Source organism: Melozone crissalis, unplaced genomic scaffold (assembly GCF_028551555.1).
Source record: "Melozone crissalis strain CALT ecotype California unplaced genomic scaffold, PUWL_Pcris_2 ptg000039l_1, whole genome shotgun sequence".
Classification (NCBI taxonomy): Eukaryota; Metazoa; Chordata; class Aves; order Passeriformes; family Passerellidae; genus Melozone; species Melozone crissalis.
In genome coordinates, this window is record NW_026535817.1 from 1,285,938 (window position 1) to 1,311,216 (window position 25,279).

At 46.3% G+C, this 25,279-nt stretch overlaps 1 protein-coding gene across 1 annotated transcript in view; it reads right to left on the reverse strand.

Annotated features, from left to right (window-relative positions):
• Positions 1-25,279, reverse strand: part of ADAMTS3 (ADAM metallopeptidase with thrombospondin type 1 motif 3) — a 55,785-nt gene that overhangs the window by 8,958 nt on the left and 21,548 nt on the right. The window contains exons 5-12 of the mRNA XM_054283777.1: positions 5,724-5,923; positions 3,577-3,660; positions 3,316-3,472; positions 2,650-2,755; positions 2,127-2,270; positions 1,501-1,633; positions 897-1,010; positions 131-276 (exon numbers count right to left, since the gene is read on the reverse strand). Coding sequence (XP_054139752.1) covers positions 131-276; positions 897-1,010; positions 1,501-1,633; positions 2,127-2,270; positions 2,650-2,755; positions 3,316-3,472; positions 3,577-3,660; positions 5,724-5,923 — 1,084 coding nt within the window. The remainder of the gene's footprint in view (positions 1-130; positions 277-896; positions 1,011-1,500; positions 1,634-2,126; positions 2,271-2,649; positions 2,756-3,315; positions 3,473-3,576; positions 3,661-5,723; positions 5,924-25,279) is intronic.

The following is a 25,279-nucleotide window of genomic DNA, read 5'->3' on the forward strand; positions in this document are numbered from 1 at the left end:
ATGGAATTCTTGGATTCTCCACAAATGATCCCATTTTGAGGGGCTTGAACAGAATGTCCACCCAAAACCCAAATGCCATTCCAAGTGGCCCTTCTGAGGATGCCCAGGTGGGTGCAGCTCCCACACCTACATTGGGTTGTTGCACTGGCGCGTGCGGAAGCGAACCCCAGTTCCACAGGTCCGTGAGCAGGAGCCAAACTTGGTCCAGGCTCCCCAGTGTCCATCCTGCTTCAGCTGGTTGGTGTTCTTCCACATGCAGTGACCCTTGTAGCACCACTGAGGGAATTGGGGCAGCAAACAGGTGAGAACAGACACAATCCCCAAATCAAATGTATAAGCACTGGACAGCAATATTTTGCTGCTGCTGCCTGGGGCACATTCAGATTGTACAAGTGGCTCTCCTGTATTTCATAATAAAGGGAATTTGCTACAAAAACCCAGGTATCTGAGTATAATTTCATAATTGAAAATGGATTGGCAGCAGGACACCCACTAATAGGGATATTAAAGGGAAAAATCAGGCACTAATCTTCAGTCTACACAAACATTTGCCACAGGGTGTCTGGACGGTGAGTTCTGAGCAGCCATCCCACAGTAACAGCATCATCTGCCTCCCTGAATTCCTAAGGGCACTTGATGGAAACTTTGCAGATGAGACCAGAAAACCTAACAAAGAGGCCACAGAACAGGTTGCACCTCAGCTGGAATCTCTATGTCCAAAATGTGCTAGAGCAAATCTTGTACAGCTCCCAGAATATCCCAGTGGGAAAGCACAGCTTTCCCCATGGTCTCGCTTCACCCCAGGAATGCCAGGCAATTCCCCGCTCCCCTCTGTGCCCTTCAGCCCAAATGGAGGAAACTGTTGGTTTTTCCCCAAGACAGAGTGCCAGACTCACTTTTCCTGGGGCACACTCGGTGCCATCGAGGGGGGGCCCTTTCTTGGTCTTGCAGAAGTAGGGGTTATCAGGGTGGCTGCACCACAGCTGCTTGCACGGATCGAAGGTTCGGAACTGAAAAACACAGAGAGACCAAATGCAGAACATGAGATGGCTTGTACTTTTTGGATAATAGTCTTGTATTTTGTTTATAATTTATTTGTATCTGTTATTTTATTTATACTTTTTGGATAAGGATCCAACCCACTCTGTAGATTCCATCTCACACACCCCAATGAGCCTGGCATCTTCAGGGCACTGATTATTCCTTGCATCCCCCAGCCCTGGGCTAGTGAAAAGAGGAAAGAAGACACCCAGAAGTGGGACAAAAGGAAGATTTTTTTTTTCCTTTTCTTTCTTGGAATTGCTCTCACCAGTGTGTGCCACACGGACCATGCTGCCACTCATTTTCCCATTACTCCGCAGGACCCAGAGGACTGAGTTTCCCCCATAAATATCCCTCTGCTCTTTACAGATCCCTAAATTCTGCATTAACTGCTCTCCAATGATTATGGCACTGCAGCTCTCCCACCAGGCCCCACCCTCTCGCCGTATCTGGACCTACAGCTGTGCACATCCTGTAGCCCACACCAAAGTCGAAGCGGCACTGCTCATCCATGGAATAGTTGATGCCTGGCAGCTCAGGAAGCTTGGGCCAGTCATGCTCAAAGGGGTCGTCGAGAAGACAGTCATAAGAGCTATGGAAAAAGACACAGAAAAAAATACGGTGAGAATATGTATACTCTCAATTCCTGCCCTATCTCTGGAACTGTCCAAGGCCAGGCTGGTGGCGCCTGCTTGGAGCAACCTGGTCTAGTGGAAGGGGTTCTTACTCATGGCAGGGGCTTTGGAATGAGATGAGCTTTAAGCTCCCTTCCAACCCAAACAGATCTGGGATTCTGTGACAATCTGAGGCCTATTCCAAATCCCACTGGAGTTAGAGGAATGAGATGAGCTTTAAGCTCCCTTCCAACCCAAACAGATCTGGGATTCTGTGACAATCTGAGGCCTATTCCAAATCCCACTGGAGTTAGAGGGGTCTTTCCACAGACTTTTCACCCTGAGTGGATGGGCTATGGACCATGTGAGGACACAACCTTCAGGGGTCAGAGCTCTTCTAACAGAGCTTTGAAGGGAAAGAGGGTCTGAAAAACGAGGGATCAGAGCCTGGCTGCACCAGGGAGGCCTTACTGGATGTATCTCCTGAGCTCCTGGCCGCTGCAGCGGGACCAGTGGTAGCGGTGGAAGGCGGCCTGCACCAAGGGGGCCATGACACTGCCCATCGCCGTCTCGTCCCCACACCTGTTCCCTTGCCCATCGTGCTCCATGCCCAGCCTGCAACAAAGAACTCCCCTCAGAGCTACTGCAAAAACAACTGTAAGGAAACAGCTCTGGAACAGGTACCAAATCTGACCCACCACCAGCACAGTCAGTTGAGGTGAAGTCAGTGAAGGACACTCCTTCTGCCACTGCTTGGACCTCCCAGGTCCCTTCCTAACCTTTCCCTCACCCCAGAGAAAACAAGTTCACCCTGCCTCCCCTTCATTCCTTCCCTCACTTGTCTCTCCCTCTCTTCAACCACTACTGCATTCCCAGGGGGTTGGAAATAAAATCAGGACAGCTTCCACAGAGCCATCAAATCCAACACCCTTGGAGCAAGCAGGAAGTGCAGCACAGCATTTTGGTGTGATCTGATGGTAAAAGTGGTACTTACACGTGCCCAGTCTCATGAGCAACAACAAAGGCTGATGAAAACCCGTCCTCGTGGTTGAGGGTGCAGCTCCGGACAGGGTGGCACATGCCCGTCACAGGAGCATACCCTACAGAAAGACATCAGGGCTGAGTCTTGTGCTCAGCACTTGGATTTTAAATGAGAACCCCCAGAAAACTTCCTCAGGAAAAGCTAACATTGCTCTAAGGCCAGGGCAGCCTGCCTGGCTCCTCATCCTGACCGGTGCCTGCTCTGACACATGCCAAACTTTGGGAGTTCCTGCCCACTTTCATTAGTTCCCTGAGGCCAAAGGATGGATGCAGGCGTCAGAGTGGCTGGGATGTCAATATATGGAAATCTGGGCTGAAAGATGCAATAAAATAAAGGGAGTGGAATGCCACGTGCGTTGATGTTCCCAGTGATCCCTGCACATATAGGAGTTTGAAGAGAGCTGAGAAGCATTTATTTACAACTCTCAAGAAAGAAAATCAATCTGTGGTTGGATATAAATGGCAAGGATTCATGGCAAGGTCTCCTTGCTTTTGAAACCACTTGCAGAATGAATAAGGCAGGGAGCTCACAATGCAATTCCCAATTTTTCCTCTTTTCTGGCAGATGCCAGCCAAGAAACACCGAGCCCACAGCTCTGCTCTGGGTCAGCTGCATTACCTTGCATACCAGCGGGCCCAAAATCTTGCCTGGTTAAGAAGATGGCATGGTCGTGGTGCTCGGCGTGGCTGGGGTCCGGCTTCTGCTGCTGATAGGCCCAGCGGCACACGTTCTCCAGGCTGCGCGAGGGGTTCCCCCTTTCGATCAGGCTGATGGACTGAGAGAGCCACACCTTACATCCCGCTGCTCCCAGGGGCAGCCTGTTCAGCAGGGTCTGCACTTTCTGCCCGGGGCAGGAGGGGGGAGAAGCGGCTCGCTCACCTTGGCGTACCCCAACATGATCATTCGGACCAGCACGACGTTGATGTGGACGCCCAGGGACTCGTCGTGGTAAATTTCATTCACCTGAGGGAAAAAAGAGGAAATATTAAAAAGGAAGAAAAACCCACTGATGATACCAAGGGAACTTCCAAGGCCACGGAGATGTTTTTTCAAGTGCCTGTACCACTACAGTCCTCAGAAGAGGATTCAAGTCTCAGATCATTTGCTCAGCGGAAAGCGTAGATTCACTTCCTGTCATCACATACCCCCTCTTCACATGGAACTTTGGGAAGCACATGTCAAGCCTCCTCTCATGTTTCATGGATCAGAGCTCAAAGAAAAGGGGATTGGGGAAAAGACTTCAAGTACAATCACAGAATCCCAGACTGGTTTGGGCTGGAAGGCATCTTAAAGCTCATCTCATTCCACCCCTCTGCCATGGCCAGGAACCCCTTCCACTAGACCAGCTTGCTCCAAGCTTTGTCCAACCTGGCCTGGAGCACTTCCAGTGCTTCTTGTTTTGAAGAGTATTTTTTTAGGAGCAACTTATACTGCTGCCCTACTTTTTCGAGATCTGTTAGAAATCTGTGGTCATTTCTGTACTAAAAAGAGGCTTTGTGGAAGTGAAGTTAGAAAAACAGAATTATGCAGATGGGCCAAAAGTTGTCCTTCTTGAGGCCCTTCCCTGTGTCTGGGAAGGTGAGAAATATCCTGGCACCAGAGTGTGAAACATCTGCAGGTCCTCAATGAAGCTCCTCATTCCCCTAAAAACAAACTAAATATTATATTATGGGCAACTGGTGAGAAATAAACACCCCTGTTCAGAGGTTCATGGGTTTGAGCAGGAGTTAGAGGGTTGTTTTATTTTTCAGTCAGGCTAAACAGAACTTCCCCTCAGGGAAAAAGGTCACTGGGAGCTGTCCAGACCGTGGGCCCTGGCACGAGGATTTCAGCCCATGGTTTAAACCTGAAATCCCTGAGGCTGAGAGCAGAGTCAGCAGGGCAGTGGGACAGAGAATGAGCACAGAGCTCAGGCTGCCTGTCCTGTGAAGCAATCATCCTAAAGGTCAGGTATTCCTCTCTTATTTTCTCCTCATCAATGAAAGAGCATTGCTCCCACAAAGAGCTGGGCCAGGATAAGTGTTCACAACTTCCCTTGTGCCAGTAGACAACAGGGGAGCTTTCTAGACACTGGAATGGATTCCCTTGAGATGAAAAGGACCCTGGAGTTGACCTTAAATTTCAAGTCTCCAAGATTTCCCCATAGCCCCCATTTTATCCCATTCTCTGGATGGCTCTGGGCAGGAGGGTGGCAGCCCCAGCAGATGGAGCCACAGGCATGTGAAAAACCTGGAAGTGGTCTGGGCCATGGATCAGCCCTGCTGCTCACTGAAAAGGTTTCAAAACCATAAGGACAATATTCCACAGTAATATGTAATGGAGATTTAATGTTGATGTTCCACGGTGTATGTGGGAAAAAAGGAGATGATTCTCTGAGTGATGTTCTGGAAAACATCACATTGGTTGGGTTAAATTTCATACAGGAATCATTTTTTTCCTCCTAGATTCTAAGTTCTCAAATTTAGAAGCTCTGAAAACCCAAGGAATCATTTTTAAATTATTCCAGGAATAAAAGAGTGTAAAATAGATAACAATCATTCCTACAGCCATAAAATCATTATTAATGGGAATCACTGTGGGAATAATTAGTCCCTCATCCTCATCCTTAAGAGATTGTTTTCATTTCCTGTACAACCTTATGCTGCCACAGTATCTAAGACAGATCTACTGCTATTACCAGAAGGTCTACTCTGTCAGAGAGCCATTGAGGGTTTAGAACTCCTTTTCCTCTAGATATTTATGCTTTAATCCCTTTTTCTCCAGAACTGTGTTGTGAGAGAAGCTCAGAATTACTAGAAATGGATTAAGTTTACTTTTTTCCCCTTACTATTTTTCAACTATTTCCTCATTATTGGAATATCCTCGGAATGTGCCCTAGGAAGGAAACTACTGCGAAAAAGATGAATTAAAGGAACATCTTAAAACCAGAAAACCTTCTCCAGCAGCAGTCAGAACGATCCCATTGCTGTTTTTCCCAAACCTGGCACTCCGACAAGGGCTCCCACCAGCTCCCAAAGGATACTCACGATGTTCATGAGGGTCAGGAGGTAGTTTTGGACGTGCTCCTTGCCGTGGAATCGGACCACAGAGTCATCCACCCCCAGCAGCACCTCGATGTTGTGGTCGCTGTCCCCGGCGTGGCGGCGGCGCCGCAGGCTCTCGTTCAGCTGCTGCTCCACGCGGCCGTGCAGGGAGCTCAGCGCCCCGAGACCAGCCAGGAGGGACTCTGCAAGGACAGACTGCCATCAGTGCAGCCATAACTCCTGCCCCATCCCTGCAAGTGCTCAAGGAAGGGCTGCATGGGGCTTGGAGGAACCTGCTCTAGTGGAAGGTGTCCCTGCCCCTGGCAGGGGGTTGGAAATGGGTGATCTTTAAGGTCTCTTCCAACCCAACCCATTCTGTGATTTCACTATATGACCAATGGAATTCCAGCTCCATTTTGGAAAGCATCCTCCCACAAACCATCCTTGCCTGCAGAGTCACCACTTCTCTGGACAAGATACAGTCAGGAACCCTGAAAATTTATTCTTGTGGTGTAGGGCTGGGAGAAATCACCACAAAACCAAGTGAAAAATTCATTCAACCACATGGGTCAGTAAATGTCCATGGTTCTTATTCCACACACAAAATCCAAAGCTGTTACTTCCACTTAGGACAGTAAAACAAAACATTGCTAGGGATTTTTGACAGGTAAAACATCACAGCTGCAGGATACTTGGCTCCTCCCAAGTCCATACCAGTACTCCAGCAATCTCTGAGCAATGAACATCAGTGAGGAACATCTCGTGGTGCACACAGTGAGCTGCATGCTACGGTTCCTGTGTCCCTGTGACAGTCAGGAGCACCCCTGTTCCCCCACTCTTCCCAAAAACATACAGGGAGCTCCCTGCCCCACAAACCCAGCTAGAGCAAGCAGCATGCAGGGGATGGAGAGGAGAGAACACTCCTGCTTTGCACTCATGATGTACCAGGGCACTTTCCCCTCCAACAGCAAACTTCCAGCCCTTCTCCTCTGGCTGGAATTCATGAATGCCACGGCTGCAAGTCCACAAACCAGCCCTTCCTGTGTCTTCAGGCACTTTCAAGTATGCCAACCCCAGGGCAGCACAACAGTGGGAAAATCATACACCCACTCCAATTCCAAAAACCGCTCCAGCTGGCACAGCTGCCAAGCACAGCATCCAAGGGAAACCCAGCTGGAACACTTTCACATTGTGGTGCCCACGGTGCCAACTTCCCATAGCTTGCAGTGCCCAGCCCACAAAACACCGTGTCACGTGACGGGTTTATCTGTTCTGCAGTCTGTTTTCCATAATGCAGCACTTCAGAGCAAGCAGCCAGGCTCAATCCCAGCTTACAGGTACTGCCCACTTAACAGAACATGTGGGATCCAAGTCCATAGGGCCCAACTGCTCCCCCAGCACTGCCAAGGCCACCACTAAACCATGTCCCCAAGTGCCACATCTACACAGCTTTTCATTCCCTCTAGGGATGGAAAACTCATTGCTGCCCTGGGCAGCCTGTGTCAGGGCCAGACAACCCTTTCTGCAAGAAATTTTCCCTCATGTCCAACCTAAAGCTTTCCTGGCACATCTTGAAGCATCTCCTCTTGTCTGATCACTTGTTACTTGGGGGAAAGATAACACATGGGGCAACAGTGAAGAAACACACAGAACCAGTCTGGCTGTTTGGGGATTTCAGCTAGACAGACTAATCCATCCTAATCTCATTCTGGAATTAGCTGGTTTGTTACCTCTTCCTTTTTTAATTTGCTAGTCACCTGCACCACTTACATCCCAACCTTACCTGTAAGAGCAGAGCAGGCCATGCTCCTGTGCCATGAGAAATGGCTATTCTGGGTTACAGCAGGTGTTTGTCCTGGAGTGTGACTCTAAAATAATGGAACTACAGCTCTTTCCCTGCTATTGAATAAAGCTGTGATCTGCCCAAATCCCATTTCATCAACACTGTTATCAACCAACCCTGCTAAACCCTCCTAAACCAACCCTTCTGTGCACTTAAAGAGAACCCTCAGCATCACTCACATGGGAGATTCTTATCATCTTATTTTATATTGTAAAATACATGGGCTGAACTCTGTGCTAGTGATAGAACCATTCCTTAAATATGCACGTATATACACTTTACATCCATCCATCCATCCATCCATCCATCCATCCATCCATCCATCCATCCATCCATCTATCCATCCATCATGTTCCTCCCATATGTTCACTAGCTCCATTGCCTAATTTAGCCTTTTTCTGAATAAAGCAAGGAAAAGTATCTAGGGAAGATCCACACTTTCACTAATTCAAAATGAAACTAATGAGAAATCAGTGTGGAACCCACTGAGATCAATCTAAGTCCCTTTCCAAAGAGTGTTTTAATGTACAAAATGTCCCCAAGGACAGACATGTTCTGCAGCTACTAAAAAATTCTGTTCTGCTATTCCCAAAGTAAGGAAACTAGGCCAGTCCATGCCGTCACCGCCTCCTGAGCCTTATTTTGAAGTGTGCCTTTTGAAAAAGCAGCGAAGAGAAAAAGAATCATTTTGTTCAAACACACATTCCAGGCAGTTCCAACATAACTCCCAGTGATTTCCACACAAAGTGTGCACATGCAACATTGCTGTGGTGCTGCTGGTACTGCCTGACTGGGAGGGGTCAGCAAGAGAAACCACCCAGGTCAGCAGGGTGAAGACACGATGACAGGATGTTCTCATTAGGGATGGGCTGCAACTCGTGTGCTCTGATTTATTAGGTCCTTAAAAACAAAACCCTGGCAAGTTACACATTCCCCCTTATCTTTTCTTGAAGAATTGCCTGAAATTGCCTTTTCCTCCAGAAGTGTCAAATGACCTTCTACCACCACCACAACAGTTTTGTGGCATGAAAAGAATGTGTCCTGTCCTAAAGTCCCTGTCCCTAACCTCCTTCCCATGTGGAGCACTGACACTGGGACCTGCAGTCCTGACTCCACGATTTGGATCCTTAATGCTGTCACTGTCTCTGTAGGAGAGTTTGTTGTTTGCTTAACTGCTGCCGAAACTTCTGCTTGTTTGTTTTTGGGGGCTGAGGGACGAGTTTGTCTCTGCAGCAACCCCAACTGAGCCAACTGGCCATAAAAATACACAGCTTTACTTGATGTTTCCCTGTATGTCCAAGGCTATATCCATGAAGTGCTTCCAGAAGCCCCTGCAGAGTATCTCTCTGGGATATTTCACAATAAATAAATATTATCTATGAACTTTTGATAACACAAAGCCAGCCAGCTCTGCCGCTGCAGAAACACAGGGCAGTTACACAAAAGAGAACATTGGATTCAACATTTCCCTCAGGGCAGGTGGGAGAAACCACTTGAGCATTTGCAAAAAAACAAACCAGAAAAGCTCAGAACAGCCTGCAAGTCAGTCAGGTTACAAAAAACCCTTCTGACCATCGAGTCCCACTGTTCACCCACCACCCTGATGTGGTCCATCACATGAGGATGGAAGTGCTGCTGCACCTGTGAGCCTTGGCATGTGGCAGAGAAGGCTTGGTGCTGGTGTCACCTCTCATAAAGGTGTCTTGGTGTCAGAGGAGGTGTTAGCAGAAGACAAAGACACTGAAGAATTTACTAATGGAAATAAAAATGCCAGCAACCAGGTTCAGCCACAGGTCCACTTTCACAACAGTTTCATCACACTAAGGAATGAAGGAAAGGGAGGGAAGAAGTTCTTGTGACTGCACACACAGACCTCCTGAGATGACTAAGCTTGGAGAATTACCTCTGTTTATGTTCCCCTCCAGTGGGACCTCTGCAGTGACAGTGACTGGCAGAATGACAAACAAACAGGGATTAAAGGAAGGTCTGAATCCCCAGGCTGCAGGATTAGTCACGAAAGGCATGAACTCCATGGGCCACAAACATACACCCCATCTCACTCTGTTCTGACAGTTAAAAGAGCAAAGGAAACATCCTGGAGTCTCGACTGCCTCCATGACATATGTGCTTCTCTGGTACCTGAGCAGCTCCAGCTGCAGGGTGATTCTGGGGAGGATGGAAGATTTCCTGCACTCTATTCCTTGTGCTGACATCACAGGAAGGCTCTTCCCTTCCACACACCATCAGCAAAAACAGCTCCTAGCCCTCATTTGCACCAGGGCTCGATGCCAGCCCCACACTGAGGGAGCCACGTAGAAATGCATAATCCTCTGTGTATTTGAACTACACTTAGAGCCAACTCAGGATAAATTTTTCCAATAGAAAAGGCTGGAATTTTACCCTGTAATTTTCTTGTCATCACTTCCCTCCCTGGCATGAAGCTTTCTAGGACTGCAAGGTTATCCTTACCTGGCAGCAAACACACACAGAACAAAGCCAGAACTGAAGGAAACTATAATTAACCAGGCCTGAATTTAGGTCAACTATTAACTGTTCTTTTTCCATCCCATGACCAGAAACAAACAGCAAAGAGGAATGCCAGCCTGTTCCAGAGCTCTCAGTGCTGGAGGACACGCCTGACACACTCCCTAGACAGCCTGCAACAGCTCTGCACTCACCTGATTTGTGGTGAAAGTGATTTGGATCCATGGAAATTTAGTAGGGGTGGAACTGTTGCTGTGAGGCTCCAACATACAATCAAAAGAAGAGGAGTAAAGCTCAGGATCAAACTGAACTTGTCTGGAATAAAGATATTGCCCTCTAATAATCCAAAGCTGAGGGAGGGCACAGGACAAGCAGAGAAGCCACAGAGGCTGCTCCCTGCACAGCCCCTTGCCTGGCCACCACTAATAGCAGATCACAGCTCCAGGCTGGCTTAACTCGGCCTCGGGACTTGCCCGGCCTTGCCCTGCCTCATCTGCTCTGCACCTTATTTTTAGCTGGGCTTTAGCCCTAACAGCCAACTCAGCCAATAGGTAGTTATCCTGGAACTACTAACCATGTCTCCTGGAATTCCTGCTTTCCCAGGAGCAAGACATTCCCCCATTCCTCATTTCTTTAATTAATTGTATCTCTCTACATATATATAGCAAGAATTGCATCATAATTTTATTTTGGAAGTACAGGTGATTTTGTGGTTAGTTTTGTTTGTGGAATTTTTTTAAGAACAAGTTAAAAATATGTATTTACTACATGCCATTATTTAAAAAAACTTAATTATGGGTAGAGCTGGAGTCTGGCTTTGACCCTGAATTTTGAAGTATGAAAATGTATTAAAAACAGTCTCTTGACAATCCCAGGTCTTTTACCAAGACATTATTACATGGTGTCACTCTTCCTTCACTTTAGCAACTTACACATGTAGCTCAGAGACTTTAATAGCAGTAAACTGAAGTTTTCTCTTTAATCCCAGGAGAACATTCTGTTGGGTAAAGGCCAGGATTTTTTTGGACATTTAAGGAAGACTTGAGCATTTGGGTCTGGCATTTTAGGAGACCTGAGCGACACCTTCTGCTGGTGCTTACACAGAAACAGATGACATGGAGAGGCCTGCAGGTCACATATTGGACACAATAAACCAAGCAAAGCTATCCCTTTTTCACTTTACACCACATCAAGTTCTTTGATTCAATATCAATGGTGCCCTTCAAACTCAGCTGCAATAAAAGGTGAAAAATAAAAAGAAAAAGAAGTCCCAGTTTGCAATATCATCATCTGTATCAATGTCCGAAAGTATGGAAAAAGCATCTGTAGAGGCTCTGAAATTTGGTTTGCAGATGAGAAAAAGTAAGTCAGCAACAATGAGCAGCCTGGCCCACTGCTGAGGAGCACACCTGGGGTACCTGGGCTGCTGGAACCAAACCCAGTTTGGGTATGGGAGGGCTTGATTTTACAGCTCAGAGTGGCCAGGCTTTACTCCCAAAGTTTCCAGCTATGAAGAGCATTGAATCCATGACTTTCCAGTCAGACACTCACCCAGGAACACGAGAGAGCTCTGCATTAGCAACCTTAAAAGCACTCATGCCTTCATATACCATTACATCAACCCAAAAATCACTTTTACTTCACAAAGGAGTACTCTTAAAGCATCCTTGGATTCCTAACTGGAATGATGCACTGTAAAAGGACAGAGCAATCCAGAAAGGGGGATATCCACTACATTCTGAAAGCACAGGTTGCATTCATAATTTATCTGCTAATTCAGAACTTATTCAGAACAAATGCTGGATGGCCTGAGCTTTCTGCATTTTTGGGCAGCTTCCCTGAGATCCCAACAGGCTTCACAGGCATTCCAGGGTCTAAACTCTTTAAGCAGGTATTTTCAGCACCAGAGCACTACTGTGAGCTTCCAATGCTGGAGGAAGTTGCTTTGGCAGAGATGCAGTCCCCCCAGTGCTCATGAACGAAGTCATTATCTCTCACTCCTTACTCCTTGGCATCTGACCCAGCTTCTGCCAGCTGGCTGAAAGCACAGCAGGAACCAAGCTTCCTATTTCACAGACCCATGGAATGGTTTGGCTTGGAAGGGAGCTTGAAGCCCATCTCCTTCTGCTTCCTGGCCACAGGCAGGAACATCTACTAGAAAAGGCTGTCCAAGGCCCATCCATCCTGGCTTGGACACTTCCAGGGATGGGGCAGCCACAGCTTCCAGGGAAAAGACACTAAGTGAATATTCAGTGGCAAAGACTGGGGCAAATGGGAGCAGTTTCCACAGTGAGGGCACTAACTACTCCTTGGGTTGCTCATTTCTTTGGGATAAAGGCAGAGCTGTGTTTACATGCAGCTGGTTGTTTTTAAAAGCTGTGTAAGGAATGTGTTCCTAAACATGTGGGACCTTTTGCTGCCACAGGAACCGTGCAAGAGGACACAGCCTGGCTGGTGATCCTCTGCAGGCCCAGCCACAGCCCTTGGCAAGGGCTCAGCAAGCAGCCCACTGCCCACTGCCAACAGCAATTACCCTCTGATCACCCCTTGATCTGCCCTAAGCCTCAGGGAGTCAGCAAAGCCTGAACACTGTCCAGACACAGCAGCGGGACACCGGGACACAGCCCGGCTCCCTGAGCAGGGGATTATTCTGAGCAGGGAGCTGGCCTTGCTCACACAGCACACACACACACCATCCTCCCGAGCCCCTGGGAATGAGGGATGAAGCTTGACAGCTGCTGAGGAAGGACTTGGGCAATGCACAATGTGATACTTCACCTAAATACCCTAAATGTGGCGCTGCTGCAGCCCCACAAAGGATGCAAAATCCCTATATCGGAGGCCTGCTGCTCTGATCCACACCAAGGGGAAAGCTCTCCCACCAGCAACTATGCAAGGGGAAATCTCAGCAAGGAATCTCTGCCCTTTTCCAGGACAGGTTTGCTCTCTCCTGCCTGTGGAGAAGCCAAAGAGCCTGTCTGATGGGCAGAACTGCTGTCCAGCTGGAGAGCAGAGCCACGAGCAGCTGAGTCCGCTAAGCTTTTCCATTGCAGTGATGACCAGCAGTGAAAACACATTGTAAAAATCCAAGGGGAGAACGCCAGTGGGGACAAGGTGGGGCACAGCAACACCTTTTTTGCTACTACAAAAATTCTGAAGGACACTGTGGTGGCAACAGTGGAAAAAGCAAAGAGGCACTTTAAATGTTTCCTTCTGTAAATGAAAGAGACACAAACACGCTTCCCAGTGACTTGCTCCAAGTTCTCATGAACCTCTGAGAGTCAGACGAGACCACTACCACAACAAATTAGGGACAAGTTAACACTGGGATCTGGGTGCTGCCTGCTGCCTTGGCAGCTCTCCCCCGGCCTGTCTGTGTGATGGAGCTTTGGAATCTGGATAATCCATCTAGAGGTCACTGGCTGGAGTGAACATGTGACCTGTTACAATAAAACAGCATCATGGAATTGTTAAGGTTGGAAAGGACCTTTAAGAGTCTCAAGTCCAACCACCCGACACCTGAAGTCTAAAAAGCCAAATGAGAAATGGAGGAGGGAAGAGATGAAGCTCTGTCCAAGTACCAAAGCCAGGAGTATTGAACATAAAGAAATCAAAGGAGATTTCTGAATTTCCTGGGCCTTAAGCCACTTCTTTCCCCCTCTCACAGAAGGTTCACAGAAGACATAGGACAGGAAGAATAGCTGGGCCCAGTTCCATTCTAAACATGGGTTTAGAATGGGTATAGAAGGCAAAATTATTGTTCAGCACCCTCGGTGTGATTCCCTCGCACGGCCACTGGCACAGGAGGGAACCAAGGATGTGAACACCACAGGCAAGACTCAGCTATCCCATGGCTTCTGCTGAGACCAGTGTTTCAAGGAGACAGGAGAATGGAATTCACAGTAATCACTCACATAAAAGGAATAACTGAGTGTGTAACACTGGAAAAAAATGTGGGAAAATATTTATGCAGCCCTTATTACAGAGACAAAGGGCACTTTAAACGCCCTGGCAGTGACAGTGAGTCACAAAGTGTGCGGGCCTGTGACAATGGGGCACTTCCTCCCAGGGCCTTCCTGCCCCCCTACTCCCTTCATGGAGCTGAAACCATAATTGTCCTTAATTGCTCACTTGGCACTAAGTAGATTCTGACCTTCTGAGAGGACAAAGTCCAGCAGCTGGGTTTGGGAGCCCAGTGCACCTGCAGTGACACTGGCCATGTCCAAGGCAGGGCTCCTCCACAGCTGCAGCCGACTGCCAGGCAGCAGCAGAGCCATGTCTGCACACATCAGGGGTCCCCTTCCCACCCCAAACACCCCAGGATTCTATCATCCTATGATACACATACACTGCATTTGGATATACTCATTGGATTACAAGATTTAGCTAGTAAGGTACGTAAACCTGAAGTTTTGCAGAGTTTAATTTGCCCATTAACCCTATCTCCAGCTGAAATCCTTAATTTTTTAATTAACTTGCACACAAGAACTGACTGAATTAATGATTAAGGAGTAATTTTTTTTGGAGGAATAAAAACATACATGGAGTGATCATAAACATATTTCAGCTAGCTGTGCTGAGTCAATTCTCATTCTTTGTTGAAAAATAATATTCAGTGACACACAGGCAGATTATGTGAAATCACAGAAAGGCAGTCAAAGCCTCTGCTGTCTCCCAGGCAAGCATTTTCTAGAAGGGAGGATTTTAAAACTGGAAGGGCTGACAGGGAGAGAATAGCCCTGAAATAAAGGCCAGCTCTCAATTCTCACAATTCCTTATGGAACAGAACCTCATCTACCCACAGCTCTGTCTATAATTACATGGAGTAAGTGTGATACACTTACAAAAACCACACAGCCTGACATTAGACATACTGACATCTCACTATTTTTAGGGAAAAAACCCAGCAAAGAGGCAGCTTGGGAGGGTTGATTTTCACACCACAGAACTGGTCTGCAAACAAGAGGGTCCCATCTCCACTTTCCTGAGGTCATTCTTTGGGGGAAAGAGTTTGCTGCAAGGCCCAAATGCCGGCCCTCAGAAACCAACACAGATTTTTTTCATTATGGATCCACCCCCCTTTATACTTTCCTTTTTTCATATAGACTCTTACACAATGAAGCACTTTTTTTTCCTTTCCACCTCACCAAATTCCTCCGAGCGTGCCAGCCTCGCCTGCACCTCGCACAGATGTGTTATGAATCTAACTTGCACTGTTTCCACACAGGATATTTTGATCATTCCCCTCTCCTTTTCCCCATCCCCATCCCGTCCAAAATAGCACAGAGTCAGAATAATAAATTCTCCTGTTCTGACCTGAAAGACCATTCTTTCAAGGACTACTTCTCTTGAAAAAGCTGTGACTAAGGAGAAGGAGTTTTTCAGCAAGGTTCATCCCTGCAGTCTTCCATGGGAGGTGAGGTTTGCTGGAAACATCTTCCACAGGGAATTAGTACTTCTTTCTATCCAGAGCCCACCTTCTCCCTCCTGACACTCAAGAACACTCAGGCAAAACATAAATTTCCAACTCCCACATACAAATTAATTCAAATAAATTGGAAGGTTACTGCTGGAACCTCATCACAATGTGTGTGTATCCAAATGCTATTTATTTGTGGAATGACACTGGACCAAGGGTTTCATGTTCCTTCAGCAGCACTCTCTCAATGAAGCTGCTCCTCAAATCCAAGGAATTTTCCTGTCAGAGGAGAGCTGCCAACTTTCCCTCTCTGGCGAGCAGGGCTCCATTCTTGCACCTCTCTCCATTTCCTGCACAGTGTTGCTTTAATGAGCCCCCAGTCTGGTAGAAAGCTAACAGAGACAGTGAGGAAAAGCACAATAATAAAAAGGAGAAGAACCTGAGAGGGGAGAAGATTTAGGAAGAATTTTCCATTGAATATACAGTGGGTCTGACTAGAAATATGACAAACAGGAGACAGTTCTCCTCTGCAAAAGGAGGGAAAACAGCCCAAGTGTTCAGTTTAGACAAATAAAAGGATCTCTTCAGCTAAGTAATAAATTTAATGTCTTAGAACTACAAAGAAGAAATGCTTAGTCAAATATTGTGTTGCAGAAAATGCAGTGAGAAAGAGTCCTATTTTCAATCCTGTCATGCAAAAATGCAGAGCCCTTATCTTGGATTCAACCCCTAACGAACACAAAGGTGAGCTTAGCCTGGCTCTGGATCCCAGGCTGACCATGTGGCTGCAGGGGCTGAACTCCCAAAGGAGGAAGGCAGTGGGAATGATGTGAGAGTGGCAGCCCAAGGTGAGAGAAAGGTTGTTCAAAACCGGGAGACAACAGAATGAACCAATGTAGCAGAAGAGTAGAAGTGGCACAACAGCAAATAATACCAATTTTAAAAAGTGTATCCAAGCGTTAGTCACGGATAATAAGCCTCTCTTTCTCGCCACATGGAATTTCAGCCATTTCTTAAAATTCCACTGGCATAAATATAAAGGAAAAGCTCCAACTATAAACTGTCACTGAATGCTGTTGAACTCGGGCTCCTGCTTTTTTTTCCATGAATGCACTGTAAGTCAGCATTCCAAGAGCAACAAATGTCTCCAAGCCCAAGCTATTTCCCAACAGTCCATGGACCATGAGAGTGTCCAAGATAACAGTGAAAATATGTACACGGCCATTCTACCCAGATACCACATCCACAGAGGAAGGGGGTGTCCCAAAATCCCAGGCTGATCTGCACTAAGTCTTGGGTTGGGACAAGCAGCTTTAAAAACCCAGCTGAGCACAAAGATCACCACATTGCTGCCCTGAAAATCCTGAAAAAATAAATAACACCCAAGCCATTAGCGAGGGACTCGGGAAGTTTGATTTGGATAGAAGCTCTGCCACTGTGGAACAGCCACTTCCAAACTGTGGGCATCAACTTACCCACTTCTAGTAGGGGTAATAGCCTGCCGTGTCTTTGAGTATCCCACTCCAGTTGTAAATATCATTGTCACTCCAAATAAGCCTCCACAGAAGATGCTGAAAGCAGCTTGTTATGTCCCAAGTACCTAAAAGGTTTCACAGATGCTCTTGGTTGTCCAGTTCTGCTCTTCCACAGAAAAGCACCTGAGGGAACTCACTGTCCAGCAGCACAGCTTTCCAATTTCTCCCTGGCTTTCCAGCTTCTGCCTCAGCTTCCCTGGCATTGCAGACACAATTCTATCTTTTACCTGTGCCAGTGCCTCATCACTCTCATTGGAAACCTGCAGAGGGACTGCAAAGTGTGGAGCCAGGTGGAGATACTGGCAGCTGGAATACCTGCACACTGTGCCATCACCTGTGAGGTTCAGAAAAGGGATGGTGAATTCCATGCAGGGAATTCTCTCCCTTTAAAGAAATTTAAACTCTAATTTCTTAAGGCTTTAAGAAGGGAGACAGGGCAGCTTCAGGCAGAGGACTCTGGATTTCCACAGAGCCTTACATCTGATGAACAGCTGTGAGTCAACCTGCGTGGCAAAGGCCCAAGCATACAAGTGCTCAGCCTTAAATCCCTCAGGCACAGACAGGGAATGACCTGCAGGAGACATTGCGGCCTTTTCCCGTTGCCCCCTCCCTCAAATGCCACAGGGTTCTCCTTTACACAGGAACAAACATCCCAAATAAGGGATATCAGAGGGCCTGGTCAAGAAACAGGCATTTGGGATTTAGTGCCTGTTGAATTTCTCTCACTATCAGAAATTCTAAGTGAGCCTGGAGATGGAAAGGGAGCACATCTGTTCACTGCAGTGCTGGTGAGATGTTCCTAGTAGTGAGGCAGATGTTTCCAAATGGAAGTGGATGGGATGCCCAGATGGCTTTCATTGTCCCATTTTTCCAAGTAGCCTGACAAACTTCAGATGTAAAAAAATAAATATGAATGATGATTCTGTCTCGCCAGCAAAAAAAAAAAAAAAAAAAAAAATAGAGCATGTTTGACAAAGAGCAAAGGAAGCAGATCTGAGCAGGTCAGAACTTCATCAGCCCTCTTCCAATTAAACCAAGTGTCTAATCAACCCCCACAACATGGCACAGTGCTGCCTGAGCCCTCAAAGAACAGACACTTTTAATTGATTTATCTTCCCTTGTGTTCTCTTTTAAAGAGCACTGTTAACTAAAGGAAGACTGATTTTTACTTCTAGTAGTAAATCTCAGCATCAGAAACTTGGAAGCTTTGAAGTGCTCGAAGTAATGAAACTATATTGTTACTTATTCTTGGCAGGGAAAACTCTGATTTAGAAAAGAGGCTTGAAATAAATCAAGAATCAACCCTGTAAAAGCAAATAGAAAAATACCATTAAACTACTAAAGCAGAGGCTCAAATGCATCTGTTTGCAAATTCACTTGTGATCAGGAATAAAAAGAACATGGAGCTGGCTATGGAAGAACCTGAGCAGAACCCAGGGATAAGGTAGTGCATTTTCAAGGACTCTTTAGGACAAACTACTTCAAACAGATAAAAAAATTAATTACATAGTTTCTGGATACTCACTGCCTATTCGGTAGAACTGAGCATTCAAAAAGTAAATAAATAAGGTAGCAAATGATTTTATTAACTGAATTTTTACTGTCATCATAGATCTATGGCATACAGGGCTTTTGCTGAAAATCAGCAACATCCATGATGCTACTAGTGACATCATCTGTGATGACATTAATTAGTGTTTTTCCATAAGCCACAGAGTATAATGAGTTACCCTTTCACTCTGAGGTACTTCTCAGGAGTTTTCAAAAGAGGTTTTTCCACAGATCAAATGAAAGCAAAGGATATACTTGGAATTGCTCTCAGTCTAGAAGCAGCAGCTGCATTTTTCCCGTTCAACAAATGATTTTTAAGTAGAGTTTGAGATATCTGCTCCACGTCATGAGGAAACATGGAAGAGCAGAACTCAGTTTGACCATGGGTTGGCCTGAGCTTCCTTTCTGCCCTAAGCAAGGGGGGGAAAAAAGCCCACAAAGAATCTTCACCATCAAATCACAGGCAGTCAAAGGCAAATGAAAATCTACATCCAGAAACAAAAGAAGAAAAGGACACTAATTTGTAGCTGGCTCCTCATTAGCTCCCTAACTTGGTCAGCAAGACAAAGACCTAAGTGAAAAGTACGTCACTGTTTGGCAGAGCAGCCTGCAGCCATCCCCAGTGATTGTGCTCAAGCTACATTTAGAGCTCCTAAGGAACATCCTCAGCAGCTTCTTCTCTTCCCCCAGGGTCCTCTTCTCCTGGCTTACATCTTCCACTAGCCCAGGTTGCTCCAAGCCCCATCCAGCCTGGCCTTGGACACCTCCAGGGATGGGGCAGCCTCAGCCTCTCTGGACAACCTGAGCCAGGGCCTCACCACCCTCACAGGGGAAATTTCCTCCCAGTGTCCCATCTCACCCTGCCCTCTGGCAGTGGGAAGCTGAACCATGCTGCACACTGCAGAAATCCCCAGACACTCAAACTTTCACACTCTGCTTGCATGGACCTTCTCAAGCCTCAGGATACCACTCACAGCACTTGGACACAGTGCAGAAGAGCCTGGACAGGAGGGAACAGGGCATACACTGAACTGGTAAATGATTACAGCAGCACCTCTGCTGTAATAAATTAAGGAAAAGGAGGAAACACATCCAAACCCTTCAGGTCCAGAGGTTATTTTGATGCTCAAGGGCAACCACAGACCCATCACTTATTCCCCCACTGATCTGACTTGTGTAAATAATTAACAGAGCTACTACTACCTCTTACTTTAATACCTCTAACAGATTTATTGTCAAGGAGAGAAAAGCACAACTACTATTCCTCCTGGAAATGGTGACTTTATGTTCTCTGGAGCTATTAGTGAGGAGAAGTGGAAAGGAAGAGCAGAGCTCTCCATTAAGAAAGCACAAAGCTCCTTGCATCACCTGTTACTGTTTCCAGCAGAGACTAAAAAAGCTCAGTTAACACTGTGTTTAACCCCGTTGCAGTTGAAAATTTGTTTTAGGCATTATTAGGATTTTGCACAAGAGGATCTGTGCATTTGGAAGTTTTTATTCTAATCTGCACTGACCAGGTGGTGTGGATTTATTAATTGATGTCTCTAGGATTACAGAACATCGTTATTTCAAAAATGGCTACAGGATAGTCATTTCACACAAAAATAGAGTGCTTGCTAATCAAGTGTGCACTTCCACACACACTCACAGCCCACCACTCCTGTCCTCCATGCAGGATGCCAGTGTCTGAACCCAGCCTTCTCCAGGTATCTAGGTGCACTGCTGGGCATCCTGTGCAGAACTAGGGGAGAAGAAAGAAAATCCCACCCTTTCTAGCCACCTGACAGACCTAGTCTTTTGCCAGGAACAAGGGGAAGGACAAATCTCTTCCCTGCAGGCATGTCACTGGCTGCTGGGAGGCAGCAGCCTGCTTGTTACCTGGGTGGAGAGGTAAAATGCCAAAGGAGACACAAGGCCATGCCTCCTGGGGCTAGGTCCTCAGATTTTTCCAGGGAATGCTTAGGAAAGACCCTGCCAATAATGCTACAAAGGAAGACACAGCAATGAAATGCTTCCCTGGGCTACTCCTGGAGTACAAGCCACTTAAGCTCTTCATCCCTGCCTGGGTTCTCCTCCCAAACCACATGGTATGTGGTGGAATCCAACACAGAGTTCCACAGGTCAGCCTCTCTCCAGCAACATGCACGAGAAGTCAGCTTCAATGAGACATCAGTTCCCTCCTTTCCAACTCCAACTGCAGACTTGTGTGACTTTTAATAACCTCCAGAACCCTAATTATTTGGCTGATCCTGTCCCATGTTATTGGAATACTCTAAAGAATGATTAGGCAAGGTATTCTGGAAAAAAAAACCAAAACAACACTGTTTTCTTAGCAAACAACAGCTGGGTCATGCTGTTACTCTGCAGTGTTTTACTCTTGCATTTTGGAAAGATTTCTGCACTTGTGTAACCCAGATATGGATCTGAGGAAACTCAGTCCCCTGGGAGCAGTGTGAAATACGAGGCTGCTGTTCTCATGTCAGTCATTCCACCCGTGTTTCTGTCAGCTCCAGCTGCCCAGCTCTGTGTCATTCCACACACCACAAACCAGGTCAGTTCATTCAGCATCTGCACCATGCTTGGAAGGAGTAAAGGGAAGGGTGCTAGCAAGCTCTGGGACATCTTGGTGCAATACATGGGGCACAGCAAGAATTAATCCACAATTAAGTAACCCCAAATGGACCCCATCAAAGCAGGAGCATGGCATCCAAACTGCTCCTTCAAAACACACCAGATGCATTTTCCTTCTCTGTCATAAACCATAGATTTCATCTCATCCAGGTATTTTCAAAGATAGAAATGAATTAAATTGCCCTCAGCTTGGATTCTTAAGCTGTTTCTAGGATCTTCCTATAAATTTACTGAGCATCAAACCCATTAAAAATCAGGTGTCTCACAGTGGGGAAAAATGTGAAAACTGCAGAAAATTCAGGAGGAGAAAGTCCAGCAAGAGTCCTACAGCACAGAAATCAGTCTTTTATGTTATGACACAAACTGCCATGTTTTAGCTCATTTTCCCATCAAAAGCCTGCTGTAGAACACAGACTAATCAAACAAGGCTCTCTGCTCCCAGTGACAGAGTCTCTCAGTGCTCTCATTTCGGTCCTAAATTTGTAGAATGTGCATGTGAAACACATGAACAAGCCTCAGCCCCCACAAACCGTGGGAGGATTCATTTCCTCCGGTTTCTGACCTCTAATTCACATAAACTCCCCCTGCTAAGGCAGCTCCTCTGACTCCCATTCCCATATTCTCAGAGGGTGCCATCCTGGTACATATATCCTGGTCCATAAAAAGCACTTTGAACCATCTCACATGCACCCTTCTGATCAAACCCAGCAGTGGAGATGAGCCACTCCACATCCAAGCCAGGGACCTCAGTCCTACATGGGCCACCCAAGGGTGATCCTCACCTTGGCATGTCTCTCCCAGGTTACCTTGAGAATGTCATCTATAAACTAAAGAGGCTCTTTCGCACAGGACCAGCTGCTTACACGTTATTTAAAACCCTCTCCTCTCTGTCAGCACCACTGTTTATTGAAAGTCTTCTTCCTCCTATGCAATTTGGGGGCACAAAGTTTTTGTTGGAAAAGGGTACAAGCCTTGGAATGGCTGCAAGCTGAATGTACTGACCTGTCTCCATTTTTTCAATTTTCCCTTCATACAGATTTTTCTGTGTGTTTTACTGCTCTGGCGCTGGGTGCCTGCAGTTGGAATGAAGCCTTTATTCTTGGTTTTATTTAAAAATCATTTTCCTTTGTTATTGCCAAGAACAGAAGACGACTTAAGCAGATGGATGTTCCTGCTCTCATCATCAGGCACAACCTCCCCGACACAGACAGAGCACACCAGTCACTTCACAGCACCTTTGAATCCACTCCTGCTCAAGCTTTTCTTTCTTTTTAAAAAAAAAAAGGAAGCTTTTCCTCACTATAAAGTCTGTGTTTCCCCTTGCTTCCTATCTACCCATCACCAACACTCCTTTTCTTTCACACCATAATGTGCTCTTCCTATTCCATTTGATTACCACTTCCTTAAGCAAAACTATATTCAGTGAAGAACTTCCAAGAATCCACTTCAGTTTCAATGTAAGAGAAGAAGACTGAATTAAAAGCAAAACTCCAGAAGTGCTGGACAAAGAAGAGGATGTCCTTAGACAATGCAGGTTATTGCCATCAATACAAGTTATTGGTGGCCCTTTCTTGGGGGACTACCAGATAGCAGGAGAGAGACTTTTGACCTCATATTAGGGAGAAATTGTTCCCTCTGAGGGTTGTGAGGCCCTGGCAGAGGCTGCCCAAAGAAGCTGTCCCATTTCTGCAAGTGTCCAAGGCCAGGTTGGATGGGCCTTGAAGCAGGCTGGGATAGTGGAAGGTGTCCCTGCCCATGGCAGGGGGTGGAGCAAGATGGTCCTTAAGGTCCCTTCCAACCCAGACCACGCTGGGATGCTGTATTTATACAAGAATGTCCATACTGAACAGAGGATGTTACACAACATGCTGTAATGAGTCTACACAGAAATCATTTCCATCTTCCCCATTGTTCTGATGCACAAACTTGTGTGGTGGGCTGTGCAGCATCAAAAATATCCTCCACCAGAACACAGGTCATGAGAAATTCTGCTGAGAAAGAGCTCAGGCACCCTCCAGCACAACAGTGTCCCTGAGAACCACTACAGTGCCTGGGGAAGTGCACAGGGAGGTCTCCCAAGCAGGCAATAGCCTTCCCACCCTTCTACCTTCTATTCCAGGGTTTCATTCCCAGGCAACCAGGAGCAATTCCCAAATCATTTCTTCCTCCTACATGTTTCCCACCTGGGACAAAGACACTCGACGCCAGCGCCATGGCAACCCCATCAGACACACAGGCACTTTGGTTCTTTGGGGAAAATGAAAATTCTGAAAGGAAGCTGGGAGATAAAGGCTCCTACTCCTTGTTTCCCACTGTTAGGAAGTAATTACAAAAATACTTTCATCTCAAGTGCTTGCTGGGTGAATAGGTTGTCATTTAAGAAATACTATGGTGTGAAGAGGAGGATGAAAGAGGAAAGCTCCGAGTACATTACCACACTGTGGAACCGTTCAGCTCAGGGCTGGGTGTCATCATTCTACCACACAGAAGTGCACAGAAAAAATGATAAGGGAACAAACAGGAGAAAAGATAAATTCAATACTCAGTTATCAGCTCTAGCAGCATGTGATCCAAACCCTGCCTCATCATCCCACTGCTGTCAGTTTGAGTGTTCCCACTGACTCCATTGGACTTGGATCAGGCTTTTATGTTTCTGAAACACAGCTTGGGTTTTATTTTATCACACCACTGAGCCAAATTCAGTAGAACTCCTGGGTGCAAATTTGATTGTAAATTCTACAAGTTCTTTGCCTGTTTCTGCTGCATCTTGAGTGCTTTCAAGTAATAAGGTTAATGATCACACATTTCAGTGATCCTTCTCAGCTTATTAACAGCAGCTTATTTTCATCCTACCCAGAGTAATATCATTGTTATACTTCCAAAACCTCCCAACCACAGGCTTGTCCTGAGAGCATTTCCTTCCATTCCTGAGTAAAAACCTGCTTTGGTGAGAAAATGGTAAGGATTTATTTAAATCATTGTTTAACATGACAGCCTCATACACAGCTCTGTTTCTTTCAGCTCTGTCTGCACAGCTCATTCGCTCTCTGTCCCTCAGACCCTTCACCCCCAACATGGAGACTTGGCCTTTGCTCCTTTTTGCCCTTAAGGACAAAGGAAAATTATTTTTAAATAAAACCAAGTCTTACTTTGATTTAAGAAACATTACAGGGGAGTAACACAAAATGAACACTGACTACCTGCAGTACTCAACCCAACGAGAAGCACAGATGTTCAGTGTCTTTAGGATCAAGACTTAAGTGACTGGGGAAGTGGAGCTTACAAATGTCATCCCAGGACAACCTGACATGGAAAAGCTGGCAGGAGCCTGTCATGTGTATTTACACCCAGGGAGACCTCTAGACACTGTCCTGCTGTGGGATATGATTCCCAGACCAGGTGCTCATCCCAGATGCTTAAAAACAAACATCCAGCGTCACATCCCACTGCATTTAAGTATTTTTTCAATAGCTGGGATTTCCCATGGGAGGCCTTGCCTTCCTCCCCACAGAAGAGGAAAAGCTTCCTTTGTCCAGGGGAACTAACCTGAGCCCAGCACTTCCAACCAGCAAATACCTTGTCCAATGGACACCACAGAGTCTAAGGAGGATTTGGGGTTAATGAAATTATTTTAGTATTTGGTGGTCAAGATCTACTGCTTCCCTGCACTGCCTCACCTAGCAGAAGGAAGATCAGATTCCAAGGAATACAGTCAAACAAGACCCTCTGAATCAGCAGACAGATTACCCATGACATAGAAATAGTCAATCCTGCCAACAGTCTGTCAAAATATGGAAAATTATCCACATTTCCCTGATACCACTGAGTGAGAGCAGAGGCATTTCCTAAGCATAGAAGATATAAAACTATCTACAATTGCCTGGTATCAAAACAAACCCTAAATATTCAGGTCCATTTATATGCAAGCAATCCTACTCACATCAAAATGACTGAAAAGACAGAGCTATAAAAAGGCAATAACTAATGAAGGAATCCTTCAAGGGGCCTAAACTGGTTGTGCACACACACAAACAAAAATTCCCCAAAGGAATGGGGCAGGATTTCCAATCTGATTTCTTGAATGTATCATGTAAGG